The sequence below is a fragment of the Ambystoma mexicanum genome, chromosome 8, assembly GCF_040938575.1.
Source record: "Ambystoma mexicanum isolate Mex_15411 chromosome 8, UKY_AmexF1_1, whole genome shotgun sequence".
In the NCBI taxonomy this organism is placed as follows: domain Eukaryota; kingdom Metazoa; phylum Chordata; class Amphibia; order Caudata; family Ambystomatidae; genus Ambystoma; species Ambystoma mexicanum.
In genome coordinates this window covers 1,623,617,915-1,623,644,830 of record NC_090929.1, presented here as the reverse complement: position 1 = coordinate 1,623,644,830, position 26,916 = coordinate 1,623,617,915, and the positions used below count along the sequence as shown (strand labels likewise).

The window sequence follows — 26,916 nt, the reverse complement described above, 5'->3', positions numbered from 1 at the left end:
ATGGGTAGCATTCTTGAATAACTAAGTACATAATGCACACCAGACCTGGTACTCATTTCATTTGTTCTCAACACAAACCTCTGTTGCTCTGCGTGGTCTTGATTCCAAGACCAGCGCCTTGCCCCTGTGCTTTCCTCCCCTGTGCTATCCCCCTTTCCATTACACAACCTATTCGTAATAAGAATGTTACCCTTCTCTTACTGATCAAAGCACATGATCAACTCCTAGAATTACCATATACATTGTTTTCTGATGAAAAGCTATGATTCCTAGATGGACAGTCTGGTACACTCATGTGGTGGTACTCCTGCAAAATAACCGTAGAAGAAAGGTGAATGGGGCAAATGGCACCAGTGAGGCTTCATGGCTGCTTTGCATAACATCACAGAACATTTTGGGAACATAAGAAGGACCACAGATGTTTATATTTGATAAATAACTGTGAAATGGGTAGCATTCTTGAATAACTAAGTACATAATGCACACCAGACCTGGTACTCATTTCATTTGTTCTCAACACTAAGCCAATATTAAAATGTCTGTAACACTGAAGCACACATTGATTCGGACAACCTCGGAAAGTGTATGGGAGGAGAAAAGGGCTGTGACATCAGTCCCTCTATTGGTGTCCAAGGGTTGTCTAGAGGTAAGGCTTTCCAGCTTAGAATTTTAGCTCGGTCTCAGGATAAGAATGGCTGTGCACCAGCTCAATTCTGATACGCAGACTTCCCTCGAGAATTATATACATAGGGTATCAATGATGAGCGGAGGAGGGAGCACATCGAACCGAAGTGCAATAAAGCCTGCTCCTCCGCCACGCAGCGAGGAGATTCCCTAATGCATTTAAACAGGAGGTGGAGATGTGGATGCGAGGACGAGAGGCCTTCTGGGCGAATTTGTAAGCGTCCAAATCATAGCTCACTGATGGGAAGCCAAGGCACACTTGCTGAATGCCAATAAGGGCACAATCAGGGCACAGAGATATCCGCCCAAAGCCCTGGAGCCCTGCTGACCATCAGGGTCTCTTAGTGGCCCCATAAAAGGGCCGGAGGACACGCAAGCCATGATCAGGGACAGGTTGCATCTGCTGCTCTGCTGCTGTATGAGCAAGAAGCACTGTTTGAAGGAAGTACCGAGATCACAAAATGCATTTTGTTTACACACGTTCCCAAATTCCTCCACAAACCATGTCCTTGATCATATGGCACCTGCGGAAACCTCTGGATTGAACTCCCTAATTTCCTGGGTTAGCATTGATATGATAGGTTATTTATAACGCACTTAATACCCAGAGGTTTCTAAGAGTGGATCCGGGGACCGAACCTGTGGCGCTCCGTGTCGTCTTGCTTCCAAGGAGAACACGTTGCCCCTGAGCTATCCTCCCATTGTCCTGATGCAAGAGCCACCATGGAGCTGGACGTACTGAGCTACCCGCAGAGTCTTGCACCAGCGAGTCTTGCAGAATGCGGGCATGTTCATACATGACTTGCATAATGCATTGTTCCAGCAATGCAGGATTCCATTGATCTGGGATTGAAACTGATCAGAGCTATGTAGCTCCTTCATGTAACCTAAAGATTAGCACTGGATACCAACTGCCCCGAAAGGCTGCTTCTTACTCCCGAGACCAGTCGGTTCCGTATAAACCTGCCTACATGAATTTTACTTTGTGGCGTCCTGTGGGGGTGTTTCCATCCTGTGCATAAATTGCATGGAGGGGACACATTGCATTTGAACTTGGGTGCAGAGAGGTCCATCCTGTGCTCTGTCCATCTTTTGCACTGCGAAGTGCAGAACAAGGTCGTAAAAGCAGGCTTAATAACCTGTACGCATGTGTTCTTGCACTTTGTAGCGCAAATTGGGCCCATTGGGCAACCACAAGCTGGCATACATACATGGCAGTCAGCGTTTACAATGGATTTCTATAGAATCCGTCTTCTGGCACCACCTGACATTTATGCATGGCAGGCAGCGTTAAAATGGGTTTCTATAGAATCCGTCTTCTGGCACCACCTGGCATTTATACATGGCAGGCAGCGTTAACAATGGGTTTCTATAGAATACGTCTTCTGGCACCACCTGACATTTATGCATGGCAGGCAGCGTTTACAATGGATTTCTATCAAATCCGTCAGATTCCAAATGAACCCAAAGCATTTATGCCAGCATGAAAATGGCACGCTGACTTGAATATTGGTGCCAATGTGATTCCGTTCCTAGCCCCTTCTCTGCCACGCAAAGGAAGGAAAATGGTGGGAAGAGTACCAATGTGTACAAATCCATTGTATTCAGGATTTGTTTCTCACCTCCACGGCGAACATGACCCCCTGAGTGTTCAGGACAGATCTAGAAGTGATTTAAAGCTCCTTCCTTAGAGGTAGTGCCTACTGGGTGATGCCCGATACTCAGGAGCTGCTTTTAGCAAGTGTTAGTCACATATTTGCGTCGATGCCTGCAGAGTGAGTCTTTAACATCGCATTACTGTGCCAGTGCATGGTTCCATTCAGGGCTAGGCAAAATAGTGCATGTTTCGAGTAATGCATAAAGCGCTAACTTAGTGCACAACCCCAATCAAGCATGAGGCCACTAAGGGTTCATTTCTGCAGTGCTGGAACGTGAATCTGAAATCGAAGGTCTAGTGTGTGTGGCGAATCTAGGGAATTCGTCCCCCTCCACCCACCCAAGGGGCAGCCACTCCTTTTGGGACTAAGGAGGTGAGCCTGCTACACCTAACGCCCCCTGGGGGACAGCGAAAGCAGGATCACATTTGGGTTAACCCCCAGGGATGTCATTTCACCAAAATGCCAGGGGTAGCGGAAGGGACATCACACGACCCTTGACCCCTGATGACATCACAGGAAGTGATGGCATTTGACCCCACCCCGAAGTGATATCGCGGGAAGCGATGTAACACGACCTTTCACCGTTGACAAAACAGTAAGTGGCATCACATAGCATTGTACACTATGAAAAATATGGTTACGATATCACTATAATGTGATGTACATTTCATACAAGAATGGGTCGCCATATGTATCGTTAATATCAGTGTGTATAGGCCCATTTTACCAAATTACTATGAATGCAAGCAGACGTCCATGACCAAATGATAATGATGTGTCATTATATAACACTTACGCTTAAGCACTTTATATAGAAAAACTATACACCCAATATCACCCAACCTGTGTTGGTACTCATTTATCGATCTGAGAAGGATGAAAGGCTGAGTTGAGGCGTTTAAGAAAAGACTAAATCAGTGACTCACCCCTGACGTGTGCCTGAAATAAACCTTTAATCAGTCTAGCAATTATTGTATAGAATTCCAGAAAGACACATTATCTGGTATTCTTTTTCTTTCTTATTTAGGGTCAGTGCTGAAAGTGTTAACTTGTGGCACTCCTGTTCTTATTTTTCTTTTTTTTTTTAGGGGCCTGAACAAGAAAGCCAGCGATCCCAGAAGTAAAGCACCACATGTTGCTGGCCACAGCCCAGGAGCTTGCATTTTTTTTTAGAGGTCACAAGGGAGTCCGCAGAGGTTGCAAGGGAGACTTCAGAGGTCGCAAGGGAGACATATGGCGACCCCTAAATGACGTCCCTGGTAACCCTCCCTTAGAGGACAGGACGTCCCTTAATAGGATATAGGTTATCCTTCATTGTTCCAGACGGACAACGTGTTAATGGCTATATGAGAGTTGTATCAGATGAACATAGGAATGGTAATTAGCTAGGAACTGGTGTGGTTTCTTAGCCAAAAAAGTGGTGGATGGAAGGTTTTGAATTAATCTGAACCACTGGCATTGCTCTGGGCAACCTTTAACACTGCCATTTTTTAGCCCATCTGCGCCATTGCAAAAGAGGTCCAGCCATATGCAAATCAGTCATGTACTGGCACCAATGGGAGCAGCCCAGCACAAACTGCTAGGCCAGGTCCCCTCTGCACGGAAACACAAGCAACCCCAGACATGTTTCAGCATTGTTGGGCCTCATCAGTGAGGTGCAGCTTGGTTCCCTATGGCGCAGCGTCTGGGCATACCCTCTCTCACAAAGGGAGAGAGAGTAGTTTCTGATCCGTCAATGTCGCCCCCATTGTGTGAAATGGAGAACCAATGGCATGCTTTATCTCTATCCAGAGCGCGACCTAAAGTACCTGTGTGAACGCCCAAAGAGAGAGCAGAGATGGTAGCGAGTGAGCGAGCAGGGGAACGGCACGCTTGCCTTGCATGCTGAGCCGCGATGAAGAGGAGAGCAGGACCGCCATTGAGAATGGCGTTAGTAAGCAGAAACATGCAGAGACATGGAACACGAAGGAGTGATACATCCCGCGTCAAGCTGATTCCTGCGGTCGGGCCTGGAGCTAGAGTAGCTCAGCCCAACTCCAATGAAAGAAGAGACACCACCACACGAACTGTGGTCCCCCAGTGCTGTTAGGACCCACTTCTAAAGTCCTGCGATGAACAGACGGGCAGAACCGGAGACAGTGCAGCAAAGTGGAGGAGAGCAGGCGAACCAAACCAGAGGAACGGGACCACAAGACAACAGGTACGTGGCACGTTCAGGGAATCGGGAGGAGGGCGAACTAGCCCGCACATACCACACACCGGGATGAGATCCAAAATACCCCAAGCCGGCGGGAGAGCACGAATAACCCAACCCAGGGTGAGATCCAAAATACCCCAAACTGGGGTAAGAGCACGAATAATCCAACCCAGTGTGAGATCCAAAATACCCCAAACTGGGGTAAGAGCACAAATAACCCAACCCAGGGGGAGAAGGCTAAAAACCCTAAAGTGATTGAAGCGACATGTACACTGAACCAGGACAAGGTCACACCTGCCCCAAGCCTATGAGGGGCTGACACAACAGAGAATCTAAACCGGGGCGAGGCCCCACATAATCGAAGCATGGAGAGAAGCCGAGAGAGAGACAGACCGAAAGGCTCACACAGGGCTGCGAGAGTGAATACCCCATGAGGGGGTGTGAAACCAGAGAGCCCAGGACTGGGTAAGAATCCAAAAGGGGACACACAGTGAACATCCCCAGGAGGAGCTGTACAGTTCGAGCCCCCAGGAAGGGGTAGAAGCCACAAGGGTGCCGCACAAGACTGGACAAGGCCCGGCTACTCAAGAATATTTTTTTATGACTTTTCTTCATAGAACAGTGACATTGAATAACAGGTCAGGAGGCCTAGAAACATTGTCAATTTCTCTCACTAGGCGGGAAGCCAAAAAGACCTGGTGTAACTATTGGATGGGTACCATGGATTGAAGCAAGAGGCCCAAAGACATGTCTGAAGTCTGTTCAGGGCACCTGCTCTACTCCTGAGAACCATGACAGCGGGTCAGAAACCAGCCAGAGATATTCCACTTGGGCAAGGTTCTTATTTTTGTTTATGAGTGGTAGAATTAGGCTACATTTTCTTCTAGACAGCGTACAGATTTTGGGCCTCATTACAAGTACAGCGGTGCAGTAAAAATGGTGGTAAAATGAAGGTCACTCCTTTACTGCCACATTACTGCACTGCTGTACTACAATTGTTGCGGTGAATGGGAGGATTTACCCCGAGCAAAAAGTTGGAGGTAAATCCACTGCTTTCCTGCTGAAAATCTGCAAAAACCGCCTACCACCACTTGTAATCCAGCGGTAATTCCGTTTGACCAAGTGGTGATACAGTAAATCTGTTTGGTGGTAATTTGGCAGATTTACTGCCAAAATACCACTAAATTTGTAACAAGGGCCTTTGTGTTGACGACATCCTGACATGCAGCCTTTTGGCCTTTCCTTTTCTTAGCATAAGGAAACGAGTTGCACGGATTAGTATGAGGTTTTGAAAATACAAAAAAGTGTGTATTGAGTCAAACCACAATGAGTTGTCCGTCTCCTGATTTTGACTTACCACAGTGAGCACTGCCATAGACACACAAATGTATCTGCTCAACTGGATGGAAACCTCATGCACAGGGATACTAAGATGTGTGTACAACTGATGGCACGTGCTACACTGGCATACACATCAGGAAGGCATGACATGTGCAGGAAGCCGTGGATGTGAAGGAGTGGGCTCTGGGGTTTCAGGACGAGCCCATCAAGACACAGTCACAGTGCCACGGTTAACTGTTGTGGACGTGCACCAATTTCCCATTCACTCAAGGACTTAACTCACTACAACTCCCAAGTACTTCCCTGGCAATCCCAAGATTTGCTAGCCTACCACCGCCTGGCAACTTCGTACATTAACATGCATTTGCGTAATTTTACTCCAAATGGAGGCCTGCACCACTGGCCGTAGTCTTTTTCTGAATCGTCAGTAAATACTTTGGTGAATGGACATAATTTATTCCGGTGCAAGTTAATAATTTTTCCAGGTATAAACCTTACTTACTCCTGGAAAAGAATGTTGTGATTTTACCCCGTTATAGTTGAATACCTGCAGACTGAGAACCACAATAGTTTGTTATCGTCTCGGGAGGATAGCTCAGGGGAAATGTGCTCGCCGTGGAAGCAAGACGACATGGAGCACCACAGGTTCGATCCCCGGGTCCGCGCTTAGAAACCTCTGGGTATTGAGCGCCTTATAAATAACCTATCATATCATATCTAAATTCAAGATGGCATTTAAATCTTAAGTCACAACTATTGCAGGGGTTTGGGATCATGAGACTTAGACACAGAGAAAGGAGAGCAATGCATTGGTGAATTCCGATGCAATATTGTGATCCGTGTAGGAAAAGGGCCGAAACAAGATGGAGCGGAGCTCCGCCAATGCTCGTCCTGCTGGAGCGCTGCTGGAGCTCTGCTCTATCTCGAGGACCAGGGACTCGCCCAGAAAACTCCCATATCTGTTCCCAAGCCGAGCATTGATGGAAGAGCAACCCGTGCTTCAGAAGACTTGGCACGGGAGACTGGATGCAGAACAAACCAAGGCCTCGCATACTGTTCAGCGCTGTCTACATTGGAATATATTTGATTTTCAAGACACCTAGTAGTTAAACCACACCTAGATAGACAGACTTCCATAATGCAACCATCATTGGGTGGAATCAACCATTTGATTAAACTATGCAAAGCCCAACCACTCAGCATGTTCCTAAAGGTGCACCACTTATGGGGCTCCTCAAATTTGACAACGCTCCAAAAGGTTGAGAACGATTTTTTGAAAAGGTTACTTGGACTTCCACGGTCCACCCGAAATATGCTGTCCACTTGGGTGTGGATTTTCTAGGAGGACTAGACAGCATTAGAACCTTTCTCATTCTGGCTATGAGTCTGGTCGAATCCCATAGCGGACTTGACGCAATTCTTGATAACGAATATTATAGGCAAAATTGGAACAGCAAATATCTGTTGGCTGCAAAATATCTGTTGTGAATTAATGCGGGATCATACTTTGAAATGCCCAGTCTTTTAATTACATCTCAACGGACGAATGTACTCTCTATCAAGATAACGTATTACTAGGACACTTTTATAACTGTATTTACCTGTGACCTGTTTTATAAAGATGGTCCAATTTCCCACTCCACCAAAAACGTATAATGTGCTCCGTGGAGTTGGAATATTTCATGCACTTTCTCTTTTTTTGCCCTGCATATCTGCACATAAAATGGAGACTTAATTACAGATTTTAAGAGGAGAAGGATTTTTACAATGTCGCCCTGCCCTATATTATTTATTGAGGCTGAAATGCCAGTAGTTGGTTGGGCCTTTTTTTTCTGCCAATCTATGAGTATCCGCTCACGTTACATAAAAGCACAAGTGATGAAATGCTTATCTGGCAGATTGACTTCCATTTTCATCTGTTTTGTATAAAGCGTTTTTATTCTTATATCCATTTTTACATGTTTTTGTGATTGTTTAATGGAATGTAGTGTAAATTCCGAACAAAGGTAAATAGACTGAGATTGGTATATATATATGTCCTGAAATGTGCAGAATTGTTTTTGGTAGGGTGAGTATTCGGGCCAAAAAAAAAGAGCAGCGTTCCACTTCCATTACTCACTCCAAAGAGTTTCTTACTGGCTTTTGCTCCATGAAGAGATATGAGCAGACCTGGGGCCAAACCCCTCGGTCCCAGCCCACACCCACACCTCACCCAAGGAGGAGATGGTCCCAGAGTAAATGTTTTCCATTTGGAGGCCTGGTTCTGATCCTCTTTGATCAAACACATTGTTTTTTGGTCACCCACAATTGTATACCCAAATTTACCTGATTATATCCTTTGCAAAAGTCACTGAAATAGTAAACAGTTGTTTGTTTTAGACAAGTGTATTTTTTATTTTTCAGTTGGAGTTTTGGAATATTTCCTGCTTGGAATCAGAAAATAGAGTAAACCATTTGGGCAAAGTTACACACAGCACAGCGCCACCCAGTAGCCATTACTGGAAGTTCACCTCCAGTTCAGAGCCATACGGACGATGCATTGTGGGTATTCAAATGAGCTCAAATGCCAAGACTTTGATCCAAGAAAATGTCTTTGTCTATATGGCAGCGCTATTCAAACCATAGTACTTTTCAACCCGAGGCAGACCGTTAAAAAACCACTCTGCTATAGCGGCCAGAAATACATTGTGATAAAAGATATACCGTCTGATCGCAGGCGCAATGGCATTCAATATACAGACACATAAGAATGCAGTATATACCCATTTGACATCATCTTAATCATATTCATAACTAAAACCCTAATCCACATCTTAACCCCTTCATGAGAATTATTCTAGTTTAGTACAGTGCAAGATTAAAAAACATACAACGCAATGCTGCAAATGCAGTATGTCACCTGGGCGCCGTGTGGCGGTGCAATTAGCTGCTTTGCACAAAGTGCAGTTCTCACCTGGGCAATGGATGAAGGACCATTCGTAGCTCTTATCCCGCGGGCACAGCGCGGTGTCCAGCAACATTTCGGCGGCGTGCTTCGCTAGCGGCTTCATGGGTCCCCGGGAAGACCCTTCCACACAGTGTCCCTTGCCGGTGTTGCTGGGGTCATTGCACCATCCGCACCCCGGCTGCTCCAAACAGAGACCACAGGTGCGCAAGCCGGAGCAGTTCTGAGCTGCAGAGGACAGACAGGGGCATAGTTCTCATCAGACACTTGCAGCAAAATCAGAACAACAACGCATTTAATAAGGATTTGCCCAAGCACAAGTGAAAACGTGCAAATAGGCTTGCACGTCGCTTGTGTGAGTCTCAGATGGGGGTGGCTACCTCAATGGCCTGACTGCCCCGATGGGTGACGTTCACCGGTGCACAATAAGGTCTTTATATGGTCCTCTCCCCAACCCCCCACATTTGGAATCTTAGGTTTAAGGCCTTGCAACCCAACCCCAAACTCCTTCTGAATGTCCCGCCACGATTTCATACCCAATGAACCATCTCTTGGATCCTTCTTCCACCCCAACTCATCACTGGGGTTCTGCGCCTCATCGATGCTTTGACTCAGGATCGCTCTTCCACCTGCCCCAGGCTTCCCCATCTTCACAGTCGCTGCTTGCTCTCTTATTCCCTCCTACTGGCCTTTCTTTCCTACTCGCCTCACCTCCTTGTGATTACCTGCTTCACCTCTTCACTCTGGACACCCTTCTCTTTATTAGGCTCCTCACTGTTCACCACCACCTCTTCAGGCACCTCCTCCTTAAGCGCCTTTATAATAAGGGTTGGTTTCTTCATCCCTTCTTTCAAGATTCCTCACCTTAGGTTAACTCACCACCACCTAAGTCATCTCTTTAACCTCAGCTATCTTTGCCACATGTGTTCACCGGTCTGGGCCCTTCTCTCAACTGTCTCCTAGTGTTTTCTCTCTCCATCTTCCTGGGTCGGTCTCTCCTCCCCAATCTCCTTGGTCTTGCTCCCTCTCTCCATCTCCAAAATCCATGGGTCTCCCTCTCCCCAGAATACAGGCTTCCTCGCTCTGTCAGCCTCTCAGAATGTCCTCTCCCCAACGTCCTGATCCTTTCACTCCCCACATTCCTAAACCTCCCTCTCCGCACTCTCCTGGTCCTTCCTATGCCCAGCCTCCCAGTCTTCCTTTCCCCAGCCTCCTGGGAATTCCTGTCCCCAGCCTCCTGGGAATTACTGTCCCCAGCCTCCTGGGAATTACTGTCCCCACCCTCCCGGGTCTTCCTCTCCCAAGCCTCCCGGGTCTTTCTCTCCCAAGCCTCTTGGGAATTCCTGTCCCCAGGCTCCCGGGTTTTCCTCTCCCAAGCCTCTTGGTTCCTCCCCCTGCAAGCCTTCCAGATTGTCCTCTCCCGAGCCTCCCGGGTCTTCCTCTCCCCAGCCTCCCAGGAATTGCTGTCCCCCAATCTCCTGGGTCGAACCTCTCCCCAGCCTCCATGGTCTTCCTCTCCCCACCATCCTAGTCCTTCCTCTCCATAGCCTCCCAGATTCTCATCTCTGCACCCTCCTGTTTCTTCCACCTACCAGCCGCCCAAATGTTCCTCTCCCCGCCCTGCCTGATCGTCCTCTCCCCACCTTCATAGTCCTTCCTCTCGCTAGCCTTCCTGGTCTTCCTCTCCTCACCCTCCTGGCCCTTCCTCTCCCCAGTGTCCCTTAATGTTCTAGGTCTTTCCTTCCACCATCCTCCTGAGCCTTTTCCTTCCTCAATACCCCTGGTCTTTCCCCTCGGGCTAGACAGGGCACTTAGTAACAGGACATTGTGTACCTATGAACAGTTCTTAAGCAAAAAAAGAACAAATGAGCCCCAGAGCGAGTTCCCTTTTATTTATTTCATTGGTTGTTTGAATAATTATTATACAGTAAGAAAGACACTTCAAAGAACTGCTTTGCAACATATTCTGCCCTCCTTTCAGGGGAGGAATTGGGCCGGAACAAAACAGAGCTGTGCTTTGGCAAAAACTGTCTTGCTCGAGCACCGTTCCCTGTAGACACGAGGCCCTACCCCCCCCCCTAGCCCCCACGCCCCCAAGTTAAGGAAGCTCTCTGCCCCTGACTGCACTGAGTCTCCTGAATGTTGTCTGTGTCTGCAAGTCTCGCAGTGAGTCTCCTGAATGCTGTCTATGTCTGCAAGTATCGCAGAGTCTAAGACACAGCAGTCAGGGGACGAGAGCTTCCTCCACTTGGGTGGGGAGGGCTGGGAGGGGAGTTTACAGAGTTCTTTGCAGATAGCCGCTTAGAAGCACACAGAGACACAGTGCCAACACAGTGTTGCTATGCATGCAGCCACAAAATGCAACAACTTCACAGACTGCATCTGATAATGGTCCTTTGCTCAACAGTCGAAGCGCAACCAATGAAACCATCCAAAGCTGTATATACGCCTCATGCTTTGCACACATTTTACTGTTAGGGCGACGAATCTAACAGTAAAACACAAGAGGTGATGGCTGGAAGGTTTAGAATTAATCCTTACCTCTGGCATTGCTCTGGGCAACCCTCCAGACCATTGTCCTTTGCCCGCCAGCGGAAATGAGGACCATACCAAGTGTGCATTGCATGCGCAGAAGGAATGAACGTTTGAATTGCTAGCGTACAGAACGGACTGTCAGTGGTATGGGCGGCTCCAAGAGTCGAATGTTGCGCATGCCCTGATTATAGGTTTTATTTATGTATTTATTAAGTGCCAGAAAGCCCGCAGGCAATAGGGCACTAAAAACACACGGGACAACAAGAACAAGACAGGACAACCGGGGGAGGGGGGAGAGAAAAGTAGAAGCCAGGGGAGCTCAGTACAAGAGATTCATTAGAACAGGAAGGTGTTCAATTGTTCCCTAAACTTTGGGAAGCTTGGTTCCAGACGTAGATGTACTGGAAGTGAGTTCCAGTGCAAGGAGGTCAGAACGATAAAAGAGTGCCCAAGGCCTCTTGCTCTTTTTTTTCTGGGCACGGACAGTAAGCCTCCTGTCCCGAGCGTAGCCGACGCACTCAGGAGTACCGTTTCTAATTCTCCTCCAAATATACTGGAACATTACCGAACACACATTTATCAGGCAGTGACAGTGTCTGTAAGCGGATTCTGGCTGCTAGGCTCATCCAGTGTAGTCCCCGTCTGGTCTGTGTAGCAGGTTCTCTTCTGAGAATGCCACAAATGACACGCACAGCGTCGTTTTGTAGTATTTGGAGTTTCCTTAGGCTATTGCCATTTTCACCAACCAGGAGAGTGTACAGTAGTCAATGCGTGGCATAACAATTGCCCATACCACCATGCTGGCTGCTTTGCATTAAAACAAAGAGCATTTTGGGCACATAAGAATGACCACCAATTTATCAGGCATGTCTATGCTAGTTGTTCAAACGTTCATTCCTTCCGAGCATGCAATGCACACTCGGTATGGTCCTCATTGCCTCTGTCAGAATAGTCACCCCAACAGTAAAATGTGTACAAAGTATGAAACATACATGCAGGGTTGGACAGTTTCATTGAGTGGGTTGCAGGCGATTGTGGCAGGGGATGGTGATAGGAAGGATGTGATTTTGGACATCAGGAGGAAGATTGATTGGTGTGTGCGTGGGGGGATGGATCTGGAGTTGGCATGGGTCCCCAGTGATAGTGGCATTTTGGGTAATGAGTTGGTGGATTTGGCGGCGGGTATGAGGAGAGGAGCGGTTGATGTGAGGATACCTTTGAGTGTGGATGAGGTGAAGGCTGTGGTGGTGAAGCGGGTTATGGATGAGTGGCAGGAGAGGTGGGAGAGTGGGCTGAAGGGCAGCTGTATGCTTGGTGTTCGTGAGAAAGTGTCTGTGAAGGTGGATGCAGGGAAACTGGAATGGAGGAGGGGGGAGGAGGTGATGCTGAACCGGTTGAGGATAGGGCATGTGGGGCTGAATGACAGTCTGTTTCGAGTGGGGAAGCGTGAGTCGAGGGACTGTGCGGTGTGTGGGGAGCCTGAGACTGTGGGACATTTTCTGCTTATGTGTGAGAAGCATGTCGAGGAGAGAGAGTTGATGAGGGTTCGGTAATCTGCGCTGGGAGTGGCTGAGGTAAGTGGGAAGGCTTTGCTGGGAGGAGTCGGGGTGAGAGGCAGGGAGAGGAGCAGTGTGTTAGAGATTTTGTGGGGCAGACGGGGCGGTGGGAAGAGTTATGAGAATGTGAGGGCTGTGTGTAAGATTGCTGGGGTAGGTGCACATCATCCTTTTGGATGGGGACGTGCCTGCGTGGGTCCGCCCACGCATTCGAGAAGAAGAAGAAGAAGAAGAAGAAGAAGAAGAAGAAGAAGAAGAAGAAGAAGAAGAAGAAGAAGAAGAAGAAGAAGAAGAAGAAGAAGAAGAAGAAGAAGAAGAAGAAGAAGAAGAAGAAGAAGAAGAAGAAGAAGAAGAAGAAGAAGAAGAAGAAGAAGAAGAAGAAGAAGAAGAAGAAGAAGAAGAAGAAGAAGAAGAAGAAGAAGAAGAAGAAGAAGAAGAAGAAGAAGAAGAAGAAGAAGAAGAAGAAGAAGAAGAAGAAGAAGAAGAAGAAGAAGAAGAGCAGCTTCACCTCACTGATGATGCCCAACTAGGCTGAAACACGTGTCTGGGGATGCTGTTGGTACTCTTGTTCAGAGGAGAATTGCCTAGCATTTCGGTGCTGGACTGAGCGTATTGCCTCCCAAAGGTCTTCACCAAGGGGCATCCCGTTTGGTCTCCTCTCTCTGTAACTCTTCCTACTTTCTTCTCTCCCTGACCCCGCCCTTACACTAGCAGACATTCCATCCACCGCCCTGACACCGATGATATGTGCTCGTGCTGACCTCTGTGCCCCAGAAACACGGGCTTTGCTGCCCCCCCCCAGAAACATGGGCTGCGCTGCCCCCCCAGAAACATGGGCTTTGCTGGACCCCCACAAACATGGGCTGAGCTGGACCCCCACAAACATGGGCTTTGCTGGACCCCCACAAACATGGGCTGAGCTGGACCCCCACAAACATGGGCTGAGCTGGACCCCCAGAAAAATGGGCTGCGCTGCCCCCCCCAGAAACATGGGCTGCGCTGCCGCTGCCCCCCCCAGAAACATGGGCTGAGCTGGACCCCCAGAAACATGGGCTGCGCTGGACCCCTCCGACGTGCTCATACTTCTTGCCCCTGATCAACTTCGAACCTTACTTAAGCAATATTACCCCAGCGGGGGGCCCGATGGGGTTCATTACCGGACCAGATAATACCCCGGGCCAGGAAGAAGCCTGAGCAAAGTGAGGGCTTTACCGTTAGCTTGGGACACTACCAGACCTGGTAATCACCCCCCCCCCACCAGGGTCATATTGCTATTAGTATCCGACACAATGTAATGGATACTAATCTTTTGTTAAAAAAAAGATATCTATATTTTTTTTAAAGATGGCGACCAGGTAGTCCCTTCCCCTTTCCATGACGGTCATTGATGAGTCTGCAGGTACGTACTGGCATCGGCGAGGGCCCAGGCCGTGGAAGGTAAGTGGGGCAGGGATGGGAGGGGGAAAATGATGTGGACATGTGGGTGGGGGAAAGGGATGCGAGCAGCAGGGCAGCACTAACCTGAAATCCCAGCGGGGGGAAGATGGCGGCCTCCAGCTATGAGAAGCCTTGGATGATGTGGTAATGGCCCCGTTTTGAGCCTCCTCATTGGCTGGGAGGCCGACACCCCCCTGGTCGGGTACTAATCCTGCATCTTCCCAGCCTATTTTAAGATGTGCGGCGCAGAACACATGGGGGTTTCAGTTTATGTGATCTAGCAAGCCACCCAGGCCCCCCTAAGAATCCCAGACTCCTACAGTTTACTCCCACCCATGAACATATACTTTCTCCCACCCAATGGACATGTTGACCATCCAAAAGGGGAGGGGGTGAGAGGTATCGCCACTTTCTCTTAATAAAGAGATTGTACTTATGCTAAGGAGTAAAAGCAGAGCCATATGAGCGAGGGCCACACGAGGTCTTTCTTGAGCAAGGTGGCATGTCCAGCCGGTCACGCGACCTACAGGAGAATGCAGAACTAAAGGCCAGGTCATTTAAGACCTATGAGCACCCGACGGAATGGGGTGGGAGGTCCGTGAACCTTCAAGGTGATACACAGGGTGTTGATGGGCGAGGCATGAAGTCCATGCAAGGGAAGAGGAAGGGACCTCAGACAGCTGCTATAGCACTAGGCCTTGAGTAGATGAAAAGGGGACCCTTCAGAGCCGCGCAGAAGGACTGCAGATCAGGGCCCATGTGGATGTCCTCGTGCAGGGAGCCCCTTAATCTTGCTGCATAAGTGGGGGTAAGCCTCTTCTGCTTGTTTAGGTTTCTTAGCCTCCATGGCATGTGGAGGCTTGACCTGGATTTCTGAGAGGTTGGCCAGGGCTCTTTCAGTGGTCCTAAGTTCTTGATGAAGGTACAAGGCTTGCTTGAGGAAACTCACCGTGGGTGTGATGCAGTCAATTTAGAAAACACCATCAGCATTCAGGGGCAGGCAACGAAGAAATCTTAGGAAAGGGGTGGCGTGCTCTGATTCTGCAGGCACTATAGGCAAGGCGCTCTGCTGCAAGAGAAAGCCCTCTGGCAGGAGCTAATTCCAGGCTCTCGTTATGGCGTTTTTCTATAGGTCCTAGAAGTTAACTTGAAGTGGATGGGCTTAAAGTCACTTAGCTTTCTTGGAGCAAGGAATAGCGGAATGCTGCCTGAACCCATCCGCATTTTCTCATACCTGCCAAGGTGGCTCCTGCACATGGGGTGGCAGCGACTACGCCAGTTTCGGCGTGGGCACAGCTAAAAACAAGCATTGGCAATGCCAAGAGTTTGGGTCTTTGTGTAGTCATGGGAAAGGCGCATGCCAGGCACTACTGGAGTGGTGTTAACTGGCCATTGATGGTAGCAGGGGCAAAATGGTACGTGTACCTGGGCATCTATAAGCAGTGCCTGGCAAACGCCCAACACTTATACACAGCTCAAAACGCTTGGCTTTGCCAATGCTTGTTTTAACAGGACTTCAGTGGAGGACATGGATGGCTGAAGGCAGACCTGGTTAAGACATTTTTATTGCACCAGTAGCAGATTTCCAACTCCAATTAAGTCATTAACTCTCTGAAGATTTTTGAGAAAAAAAAAAAAAACAATGGCAGGCACATTGAGTGCAAAGTTTGATGGTAAGGCTTGACTAAAGGTAGTTCAAAGAGATCCCAGGAGGATGTGTTTTGTGGGGAAGTGGGGTCATGAAGTGGGTGGGAGTGGCTATTGGGGTTAGCCTGGCCATGGGCAGTCAATGGGTGGAAAAGTAATCAAACAACACCTGCAGACTCTGTGTCCCTCCTCATATGCCATTCCCCCCTATCTGTACTCCAAAGCAATAGTTTCGGCTTATAGGTGTCGCGACAACTAATAGCTCCAACTAAAACTACTGCATTAAATCCAATGGCGTTTCACTGCTGTGTCCAATGCAATCGTCGACCACACTCGTCTCACAAACTCTGCAAAAAACACTTGTTAAAGATGCCTTCTGGAGTTTAAATATTTATTTATGTAATTAATATGTTGCATTTGTATAGCACACACAAACCCTCAGGCATCAGGGCGCTTGTGGACATGTGGACCGCTAGGAAGCGGTGTGCATACATAATCAGATACACAGATGAGCCTGTTCAGCTACATAGTGTGTGAAGTGGCGGCGTGTAAGCTCCTACACAGATATAGATGTAGACGCCTCAGTTGTCACCGGGCCGAGCGGTTACATGTGCCGCAACATCGCTGTGCGTCTATAGTAGCAAAATCAGCGTGAAAAATAGTTGCAAGGAGCAGATGGAGCCGTAGTTATGAGTTGAAGCTTTCCGTTTCCGGATCATAGGAGTTTAAGCGAACAGCCAGGTTTCGAGGGGTTTCCAGAAGGTACAATATTCCAGCACACTATATGTTCATTAATCGCCAGTGCTTTTTTTTCGATTATTGTTTTTTTCTCTCGAAAAAACGAATTGAAAAATATATGGTGGAGGGTGGGTAAGGGTATATAAGGGGTGGGGGTAGGTAATCGTGTAAAATAATTAGGGGTGAAGGGTGTGTGGAACTCCCCCACAAATACAAAAGAAAGATTTCGTTGAGTTTAAAAAATAAAAAGTTTGCAAAAAACCCATTGAAAAAAAAGGCTGGCTATGAATGAACGTAGAACCATTTCAGTACAGTTTGATTGAGGGTATTATGCGGTAGAGTGCTCATGCCAGCCAGGGCTAGTTCAAGATTACACCTCTGGCAGAGTGTCTTTTTGGAGCCCGCATCTGCCGGCTTTGGAAAGAGCCTGGATTTGATTTAGTTACGGTCAATGTGACGGCTCGTGGTGCCCCCTGCTGGTGACGACCGCTTAGAACTGCCTTATTGAAGAGCCTGACATGCTGTAACTTGCAGGGTACAGCATACATTAAATGAATGCAAGATGGCAGCGAGTGCCATCGCTTGCGCCTCCAGAGACAGCCATCCACGTTGCATTCATGTTTGACGCTTTAAAGCGAACAGTCACTTTTTTCAGACAGTCCCTTGGGAGGCAGCAATTCCTGCTCTTTACGCCCAAGTCAATCTGCATGTTTACCTATAAACTAATCTGTAAAAACAGGAGCAAGCAAGTCGGCAGAATGTGCGTGGGACGCACGTTAAACAGACACCACCTGCCCGGTATCCCACAAACACCCCCCCACTTGGCAGCACTCCAAGGAAGGAAGCGAATCATTCCTACCCAGACTACGGTGTCATATCAGGGCCACCTGCGCCGAGTCCGCCCCTGCCAAACACAGCGAGGAAAGCGACCCCAAAGCTGTGCGGGGGCCCAAGGGGCCAGCCTCCACGTGCAATCCAACAAGAACACCCACAAGCCTAGCTGACAAGAACAGATCTCAATGGGCAAGAACGCAATTCACAAGCAGAGAACACATTATTAGAAAAATAGACAAAGCGTTATTCTCACGACTGGCCAAACTCATCAATTCATACAGAACAGCAACCCATTCAGCAATGTGGCCCAATAGCAATCTATGAGCCTGAGTGCCACATAAACAAAGTCAGTACACACAATCAGCGAAGCACCTGTAGGGCACCCCTCACCACACATTACTCAAAAGACTAACACCACATACGTCCTTCTTTTTAGATAAACACTCTACTGATAGCACCCCTCTAAGTCTAGTCACAGTGCTTTCTGCATACATCGGTTAATGCCATACTATAATACATCCTTACAGGACCACCAAAAGGCACAGGGCGACCTAACACCGCAATGGGCAAGGACAGCCTTAGGACAGGGCAACCTGGGGCCCCCACGTCACGCCAGCTCGGGGGGAGTCTTTCAATTTCTCCTCAAACGCAGCAGAAGAGATCACACCACACCGGCGCTCAGGATGCTACACTGGCTCCCAGTCAAAAAGAGAATCTCCTTCGAAGCCATGTGCATAACGCACAGAGCAATACACGGCCAGGGAGCAGACTTTCTCCAAAATAAATTCTCTCCATTTACAAGGCAGCTTGAACCCTGAGATCATGCAACGACATCTGTTTTAAACTCAAATGGTACCAGAAGAAAAAACGTGGGGGCTCAGCATTCTCCTACTTAGCCGCAAATCAATGGAACTCCATTCCGAGGGGAATTCGAACTGTAGCGACCATAAAAAATTCAAGAAACTGCTGAAAACTTGGCTCTTCAACTCCGAACACAATGAAGCTGACTGAGCAACTTCCTCACACCCACCGACCAACCGAGCACAGCAAAAAGAAGACGTAACCAGAAAAAACAAGAATGAGGGATAGGACCGCAAAGAGAGCATCTGACCGATCACCCTCCTCCCCGGCCAACATAGAGATCCGGGAAAGAGAGGGTGATAAGCCGGAAGCGCAAGGGAAGTAGGCCGCACTCCAACTGATCAACCAAGCAGAGGAAAAAATAAGTAACCAGTCAAAACAAGAATGAGGGATAGGACTGCAAAGAGAAGCATCCACGCCTTGCACACCACCACATGAGGTCCACCTCCCGAATCTCACAGGCAAGCTTAGTGAACGGTACATCCGAACAGAAGCAGCCAACAGCACATCACAGCTCTCTTGCTCTTTCTCCCAATCATGCCACTAACATTATCCTCCCACCTTATCTTCGCAAAACAGCCAGAGCGCCGAGAAACCACTCAAGTGGCACCTGTGCGTGGTGTAAAAACCTTTAACATTAACATGGTGGGAGTAGGCATGGTATGGGCCCTATTGAAATTAAATGTGCCCTGCTCTCAGGTGTGGGTTGCATTTAATAACAATAGGGTGGTTATGCTTTTGCATCTGCACCTATTGAAAAATGTGGTGCCCCCCCCCTCTGCGCTTGAACAGGGACACGTGGGGAGGGTGGTGAGGAGGAACCACTTTTTTTTTTGCTGTCCGTGGTGCTGCCGCTGCTAAGGATGGCCCTGCCAATGGGCCTAATATTGTGCAAAACCCAAATAGTTAATACAATGTAATCTTCATGAGTGTGCAAATCAACTTCCGGGGCACCAATGGTCCAGGGATTAATGTCGGTTTCAATCAGCTCCACACCTCTAGTACACCAGAAGGGATCCGAACAGATTGGACACACAAGTCAATTATAAACTTCCTGTCCAATTTTGATAGTGTGGACAGAACGGCAGGGCTATCTCAGCAAAGTCGTGGATCGTTGGTTAGTTACAACACAGAGAAAATACACTTATTACCCAATGATAAAAAGGTACTGTCTAGTCAAGGTTATATAGAAATATCTACTTTATTATCATCACAACAGATAGTTCTAGCACGCTATGAAATACAACCAACCCTGTGAAGGAATGCAGAGGACAGACAGATTCAAGAAGGAAAACGGACTCTGGATACTGACAGGAGAGCAGCTGGTAAAGTAATTAATCACAACAATTCAGATACTTGGTTTCAACACAAAGGGAGTAATGGGTCGTAAAATGGCATTATGGGCCTTCGGAGAAAGACCAGGGGAACATAGAATGTACCTTTTGCTTGTAGAAGTTGTTGGGGCCCAACAGGGTCGGGTCGTTTTCAGGGAGCTTTGCATCTCCTGCGACAGAATCCTTCTGCAGGTATCAAGCGGCTGGCAGTTTGGTGAGCAAGGATGGATGGAGAGCTGCAGGCTGGCCTAAACGGTGGATGAGGGTCAGGAAATGTTGTCTCAGCGCTTATTGGCAGGTCTAAGGCACTGGTTGAGGCGTCTTGGATGACTCTAGCGACTGTGGCATGACAACAGTCACCGGCGCAGTCGGTTGCACCTCGAGGGGCTCGAAAGGCTAAAAAATGTCCATTAAGGTGGATGCTGGCTGATGCTTGTCGATGCACTCCTCCTAGCTTCTCCACTGGGCTTGTGTCATCCTTTAAGGATGGATGGCCCAAAGCTGAGTAGAGTGTTGCAGGCAACTGCCTCGTCCTTGGTTTGGTTCAGAGATTCTCTGGCACTTCACACCTTGGAAGCTTGCTGCAGAGCCTAGCAGGGCAAGCTGTGTGCTGTCTGGGTAACGGTTCTGGAGCTGCTGAAGGGTCCTCTGGATTCAGTATCTCCCTCTGTTCCCTGGGAGATGTTTAGGGCAGGGATCTTGCTTCCTTCTTTGGAAATCCTGGCCTTCCTTCACTGGCGTTAGTTGTATTGTACCTTGAGCCAGGGTCCTAATGAGTTCTTGTTACTCCTTGCAAAGTCAACATATGATCTGCCCAAAAGAGGGGCTCAGCCCTCCCTTATAGCCAAATGGGCCACAGTGATTCGTGTAGGCTAAGCCTACCTTAATGAAAGAATCCTGGGTCCCCACCAACAATCTTCTGTTATGTGTGAGTTCATAAACAGAGTGCTTTGCGAACAGAAAAGGCAAAGGGGAAAACCATGTAATACCAAGTCCCACAACATATTGCTGCCTGTTGTGGATCAACGGATCTTTCTGATTAATTGATGTCTCTGGGTTTCCTGTTTAAAACAGCAGGTATTCCTTGAAGCTGTGGTGAGACCAGACTTTTGGTCTCTGCCAAACCACATACTCGTACCTTCTGACATATACTCTGTTAGTATGTTAATTGTGTTAATTTCTGCCACCATCTGCAGAGGGTAAACAAACAGGGCATATCCATGCCTTTGATAGTTAATCAGGCTGGCCATGGCAGGAGGAAGGTTTTGGCCCTCCCCCTTCTGGGATGCACTATATACTCCACCTGTCAGATCCCAACTAAATATGAGAGGGAGGACTGCGCCTATAGACTGTGTTCTCCCAGAGTACACAGGTCTATGTGTATGTTGTGCAGTGAACATAAGAAAATGTGTCTGGATTAGCCCCACCTAGTTTCCAGAGGTTGATCTACCTTTATTCAATTTCATATACAATTTCCAAAAAGCCCATGCAAGCACACACCCACCGCGTGGTTGGTCGAATTCCTCACAATGAGGACACCAGCTTAAAGGGTTAGTTCACTCAAACATGTTATACTTTAAAAAGATTGGCCATAATTAAAAATATATCTAAAACATATGTTTACAAGACGTTTCTATGTAACATTTTTGGGAAATAAGCCTCAAAGTTTGTACTAGGAGGCATCCATTTTGTACAATGAAGCAGCTAACTGATTTTCTGTTAACTCTGCTCTCGCAGCACTAATCAAGCGAAAGTCCCCTACTGCGAGCTTTTGCTTACTGCTCCTGGAGAGCAGAGCCTTTTTCATAAACTCTCACAACAGAAAAACACATGACTTTTTTCTTTTTATCAAAGTGTAAGATACACATTTGGAAAAGAATAGTGTGCCCAGCATGTAGGAAGCCTGCTTTTATCAGTGATGGCCCCCAACCAAGTGATAGTCATGGCCTATCGATTCCTGTGGTGTCCCTTTCTGGCCGGAAGAACGAAAAAAGGCTAAGCAAGTAGAGCCTGCAAATGCACGAACAAAATGTTACGATTACATCACTGAGCCCCCAGCTTCCCCCAACAATGCTGTGGGGTTGGTTAATCCTTTTCAGGACCCGCACTGTACTTACCTGCCACAGGGACCCGATCCCACTCAGCGGTCAGGCAGATGCCTCCACGACAGTCTGGCTCAGCAGGGCACCCAGACATGCTGCTGAAAAAGGCTTTGTTCTCTGGCAGCAATAAGCAAAAGCTCCCAGTAGGGGGCTTTTGCTTGATTGTTGCGGTGAGAGCAGAGCTTAACTGAAGCACAAAAAAAATGCTTCTGTTAAGAAAATGGATGCCTCCAAGTCAAAGAAAATCTGGACTTTGACCTTCGCTTGCTAAAAACTTTCCATAGCAATTTTTGGGAAATTAAGCTTAACATACATTTTCTAATGAGGGCAATCTTTTGAAAGAATAAGATTTTTGAGTGAACTACCACCCTTTAAGTTTTGGCTGGAGATTCCAAGACCATTTGTGTCAACCTTCATCAGCCTTTTTCCTCCTGTCCAGTGATTGGCTCCTCACTAGCCTCTTCATCTTCCTGCATGCCACACAGTTCTGAAAGCTCAGGCCAGACCTGCACTCCCGTAAGGAATCCGTAGTAGTACAATCAGTCACATCCATTTTGCTGCAGCACCCTTGGCGTAGGTATCTATTAGGCATGCCCAGTTGGCCGCGGCAGGGCATATCCGCGCCTGAATATATGCTTTCCTTATATATACTGTCACCCGTAGCACTAATAAATGCAGTACTTCAGGTAACAGTTTATTTAAGGAAAACACATCACAAGATGTACATGGCCCTGTGTCCAGTAAGTGAACGCCCCATGTGCAATGGGTTGCTTTCTCCCGCACGTCATGTATGCTAAACAAAGCAACCCATTTGCACATGGAGTGTTCAAGTACTGGACATGGATATACTCAGTGTTTTCTTTAAATAGTACTTTGGGCGACAGTATATTTACAGCAAGCCTATATTCAGGCACCGACAGGCCCCTGCACCCTACTGGTCGCAGCCAACAGGGCACATCTAATAGGGACATGCGCCAAAAAGGCTGGCGCCAAAACAGCCACGCCGTAAGGGAGCATCCAGAAAGAATATTGGTATGAGGTTGGAGAGTGGCGGTGACAAGAAGGGACTTGAATTTCTAGTCTCTGTTTGCTTGCCAGCTCTCTCCTTCTCACCCCCTCCATGTGATGTGCACTACAGAAACTCTCACTGCAGCATCGCCGCAAGCATCTTGTGGGTACGACGTTGTATCATCGACAGTAGTTTTTTCGACAGGTGTTTTGTTGAAAAATGATTGGCTAAAAAGCACATCTAATTTTTGTTTTGGGCTGGGGGATGAGGATTTAAAGGGTTGGGCAGCGTCGGGAACAGCAAAAAAAATAGGTGGACGATTGGAGGGGGGGACCCCCAAAAATAAAAAAATATATAATTTTGATGATTTTTTTCAGCAAATTCTTTTTGGAAAAACACCAGTCGTAGAAACGATTGTTGATGATATGACATAAAAACATCTTGGGAAGGGTCCCCCTTACTGCTGGGAATCATGCAGGGTTTCTTGGCAGAGTTACCACACCCCCAGGATCATTAGAGCACCTGGAGACCGCCCCAGGGGTGGCAGCGGTGTGCGCTATAAATCAACATAACATAACACTAGGCCACGCAGGTGTGGTTTCCAGTGTTTGATTAGAAAAGGAGTTGGATATATTTGACCACACTGTGCAAAGATAAGGTGTCCCTGGTATCATTAAAATTGAGTGACCCCTGGTTCATTTGAAGAAGTTGAACATAAAATTAATTATAATACATGCCTAAACAATTTGCGGAGGTATTGCTTATGTGAGCTTCCCTCGATTTCAAGAACAGGGTCCCTCCCGCACACCTAAAACCTTCACTTCTAGGGGTCAGAGTTGACTCTTTTCTCTAAAGTTTTCTATGGTTATATGTGATCTTACTGATGGAAAATTCAGAGTAGTACGTTTCATCGCAAACAAAATACCGAAAAATACTGCATTTTTTTATTTTTTATTTGGAGGTCCCCCCCAATTCCCCTGATTGTCTATCCTTATAACGCCATCCCAACCCATTTTAACCCCTTAACCCAATATATATATATATATATATATATATATATATATATATGTATTACATATGTTCGGCATTATGGTTTTCGGTGAAATGTAACACTCAATTATTTTCGGTAAATTGACTGGGTACCGTCTTCTACATTCCACAATATTTACCAAACAACTCAGGTTGAACTTAAAGCATAAGATATCGAGCAGCTGCACTGGTTACCTCTTGAAGCACGCATCGTGCTCAAGACAGCCTCCATCGCCTACAAGGCAGCCGCAACCAAAACAACAGGCTACCTGGCAGAGAAACTCAGCAGCTCTGGACGGCTGTGCACCAAAAGAAGCCAGAAAAGCGCCAGGCTGGAAACTAAGAACAGCAAGAGGAAAATACCCAGGAAACCGGTATTTTTCTGCTATGCACCCTGTCTCTGGAACAAGACACCAATGTATGGAAGAGAGGCCCGCTCCATCCTACACTTCAAGAAGTAGCGGAAGACTCGTCGATCGCGCTACTCAACCTTATTCCACCCCTGCTAGAGTTCCCCGCCTCCCATTCTCCCGCTACCCATCGTAGCTTCTCCGCTACCCCCCTGCACCCCACCTGTAACCCCCTGGGTGCTTCTCCTTTGTACGGCGCTCTGTTGCTTCCCAGCCAGGTTTGCACTTTGTAAATCCCACACTTAGGAAGGCCGGTGAGGGCCGAAGGCTCGCGGACCTTAGGTTGGCATGTCTGCCGCGCCCTACTTACGGGGGCAGGTGGTGGTCTGCCACTCCAGGCACTGCCCGTACGGGAAGGAGATGATGTAGGCGTTGGAGTCCACGCAGCGCTTGGTGTTACTGCACCACATGCACTCCATGCCGTTGCTGGTGCAGTTGGCGCAGCTGGTGCGCAGGGAGCACGGCTTCTTGCAGGGCCTGGCATTCTGGTTTGGGCTCACTGAAAGAGAAAACAGGAAGACTGAGTGGGCTGCCAGGGACAACAAGCAAAGCCAGCCACCTTACACCAGGCAGAGCATTGGCAGGATACAGAAACACAGGGCAAACATGTGGCATCATTTCAAGAAGAATCGTAGATATGTGTTCATTAAAACATAATGGAGCGCTCTGAGGCCTACGGGCATATAGCGCCTTATCAGTAATGAAATAAATAAATACATATAAAAAAGTAGGATTTAAATAAATAACTGCCCAATGGCACTGTTTCCCTGAGGTATAAAGCGTGCTTCTTCCGTTCAGTCCATAAGACTTTAATTCATCCATAAATTAATAATGAATTAGACGTCACCCATGGGTTCCCATCACCATTAAACCGGACATGGAACTGGTGCCTTGAAATGGCAATACTCATTCAATGGTTTAAAAGGTGCAGAATCTCCTTCGCCATGTCCATAAGCTTTTTTCATGCAACATTTAATGTGACATTTACACATAATTTGATTTCAATGATCTATACGAGAAGCTTTAAACTACAGTAAACAGTTTCCCTAATCCTGTTGTTCTATGGCTCACTACTGATTATGTTATCTATGTGTGCTATTGTGTGATAAAACACTGAAAATAGAGTAATTCCTAAAACGTGGAATCCAGTCTTATTTGTGCAAAGTTTAAAACAAAAATCTCTGCATTTTCGTTGACGGTGACGTTAATGCAGGGAGTGTGTTTGGATGTTAAATGCCACGTTCAATGAGAAGGCTGGCCGAAACGCAAGGCGAGACCCCCGCAATTCCCCTTCTCCCATACCCTTACTCACCGAGTGCACTTGCATTGTAGTTTCACGTAGTGCTCTGTGCTGCGCCCTAGCTTCGGGCATGGATGCCGTTGGGGCCCTTCAACCTTTTCGGTTGAAATGGGCACTGAATCTCAGAGCTCCGCCCCCGCACCACCGCGGCAGTTGCCCCCAAGTAGGTAGTGTTATAGTACAGCAACATCGTCTTTAAATTTAGACATTTTGGGCCCGATTCATGGAATATTTGCCCGGTCCAAAGTGAATCTGCACTGCTGAAGAGTAAGTTTGCACTGCCTATACAATCCCTGATTCATGTAACAGTGCAAAGTATATTGTTGCCGTGCAAAGTCCGGCCAAAGTCATTTTAAACTGCAAAAATGACTGCAATGACTTTCCCGGACTTTGCACAGCAAAAATATACTTTGCACATCTCCCTGTATCAGGGTTTGTGTCGGCAGGGCAAAGTCACTGTTCAGCAATGCAAATTCACTTTGAACCGGGCAAATATTCGATGAAACGGGCCCTCTATGTGTGCTTTGCACCGCGCAAGTTGCAGATTGCCATTGCTTGCTGGCACCGTCACGCCATCACCTCGGCCTGTCCCAGTATCCAGCAACGTTTTGATCACCTCGTTACCTTTTTACTCCGGTTTTGTCGGCATAATTGAGCTTTTTCAACGGAGTTCTGAGCAACTTATCAGTGGACATTTCGGGTTTCAGTTCCCCCGTGACTGCATGTCTCGTGGTAATCGCCAGCTTTTAACACCCAATTGCTTTCCTCTTTCTCCATTATAATGTCAGCACCCCAGGATACCAAAGACTGCTTGTCCTAGCTGTAGGCAGGGGCCCCCTGAAACTTGTTGAAATGGGCCCCCAAGAACCCGACACATCTTCAGCTGGCCCTGGCAGCCGGGAGAGAACTCAGCTACTGGCAATCGGCAGTGCCATCACTGCCCCCTCCCAAACAGAGCCCTCCGCATGTGCAGCACATAGCACATGGCAGACTGGCAGGTGGAGTCAAGCGGCGCCCATTCGCAAGATACTGAGTAACCAGGTTGCATTAGGTAGAGCATGGAAGTGCAGGGACTATGGCGAACAAGAATGCATTGTTCTGGCGACGATGTTTCTGTGAGCGGTCATGCCACGGCCTATTTTTTAGGTTACGAGCTCTCCAGCAGAATTGGAGTGTGGTGTATTGGACAGCTCTGTTGAGCGCTATAAGGATAGTTTTGGGGCATATATAAACATCTGTAACATCTCTGTGTAATCAATGTCTCTGTGGGTAGGCGATCACGTGTAATGTGAGTGGTCCT

The 26,916-nt window shown here is 47.7% G+C and overlaps 1 protein-coding gene across 1 annotated transcript in view; it reads right to left on the bottom strand.

Annotated features, from left to right (window-relative positions):
- Positions 1-26,916, bottom strand: part of ATRNL1 (attractin like 1) — a 2,575,823-nt gene that overhangs the window by 1,387,774 nt on the left and 1,161,133 nt on the right. Inside the window, exons 17-18 of the mRNA XM_069611898.1 lie at positions 24,627-24,815; positions 8,834-9,052 (exon numbers count right to left, since the gene is read on the bottom strand). Of these exons, the coding sequence (XP_069467999.1) occupies positions 8,834-9,052; positions 24,627-24,815 (408 nt within the window). The remainder of the gene's footprint in view (positions 1-8,833; positions 9,053-24,626; positions 24,816-26,916) is intronic.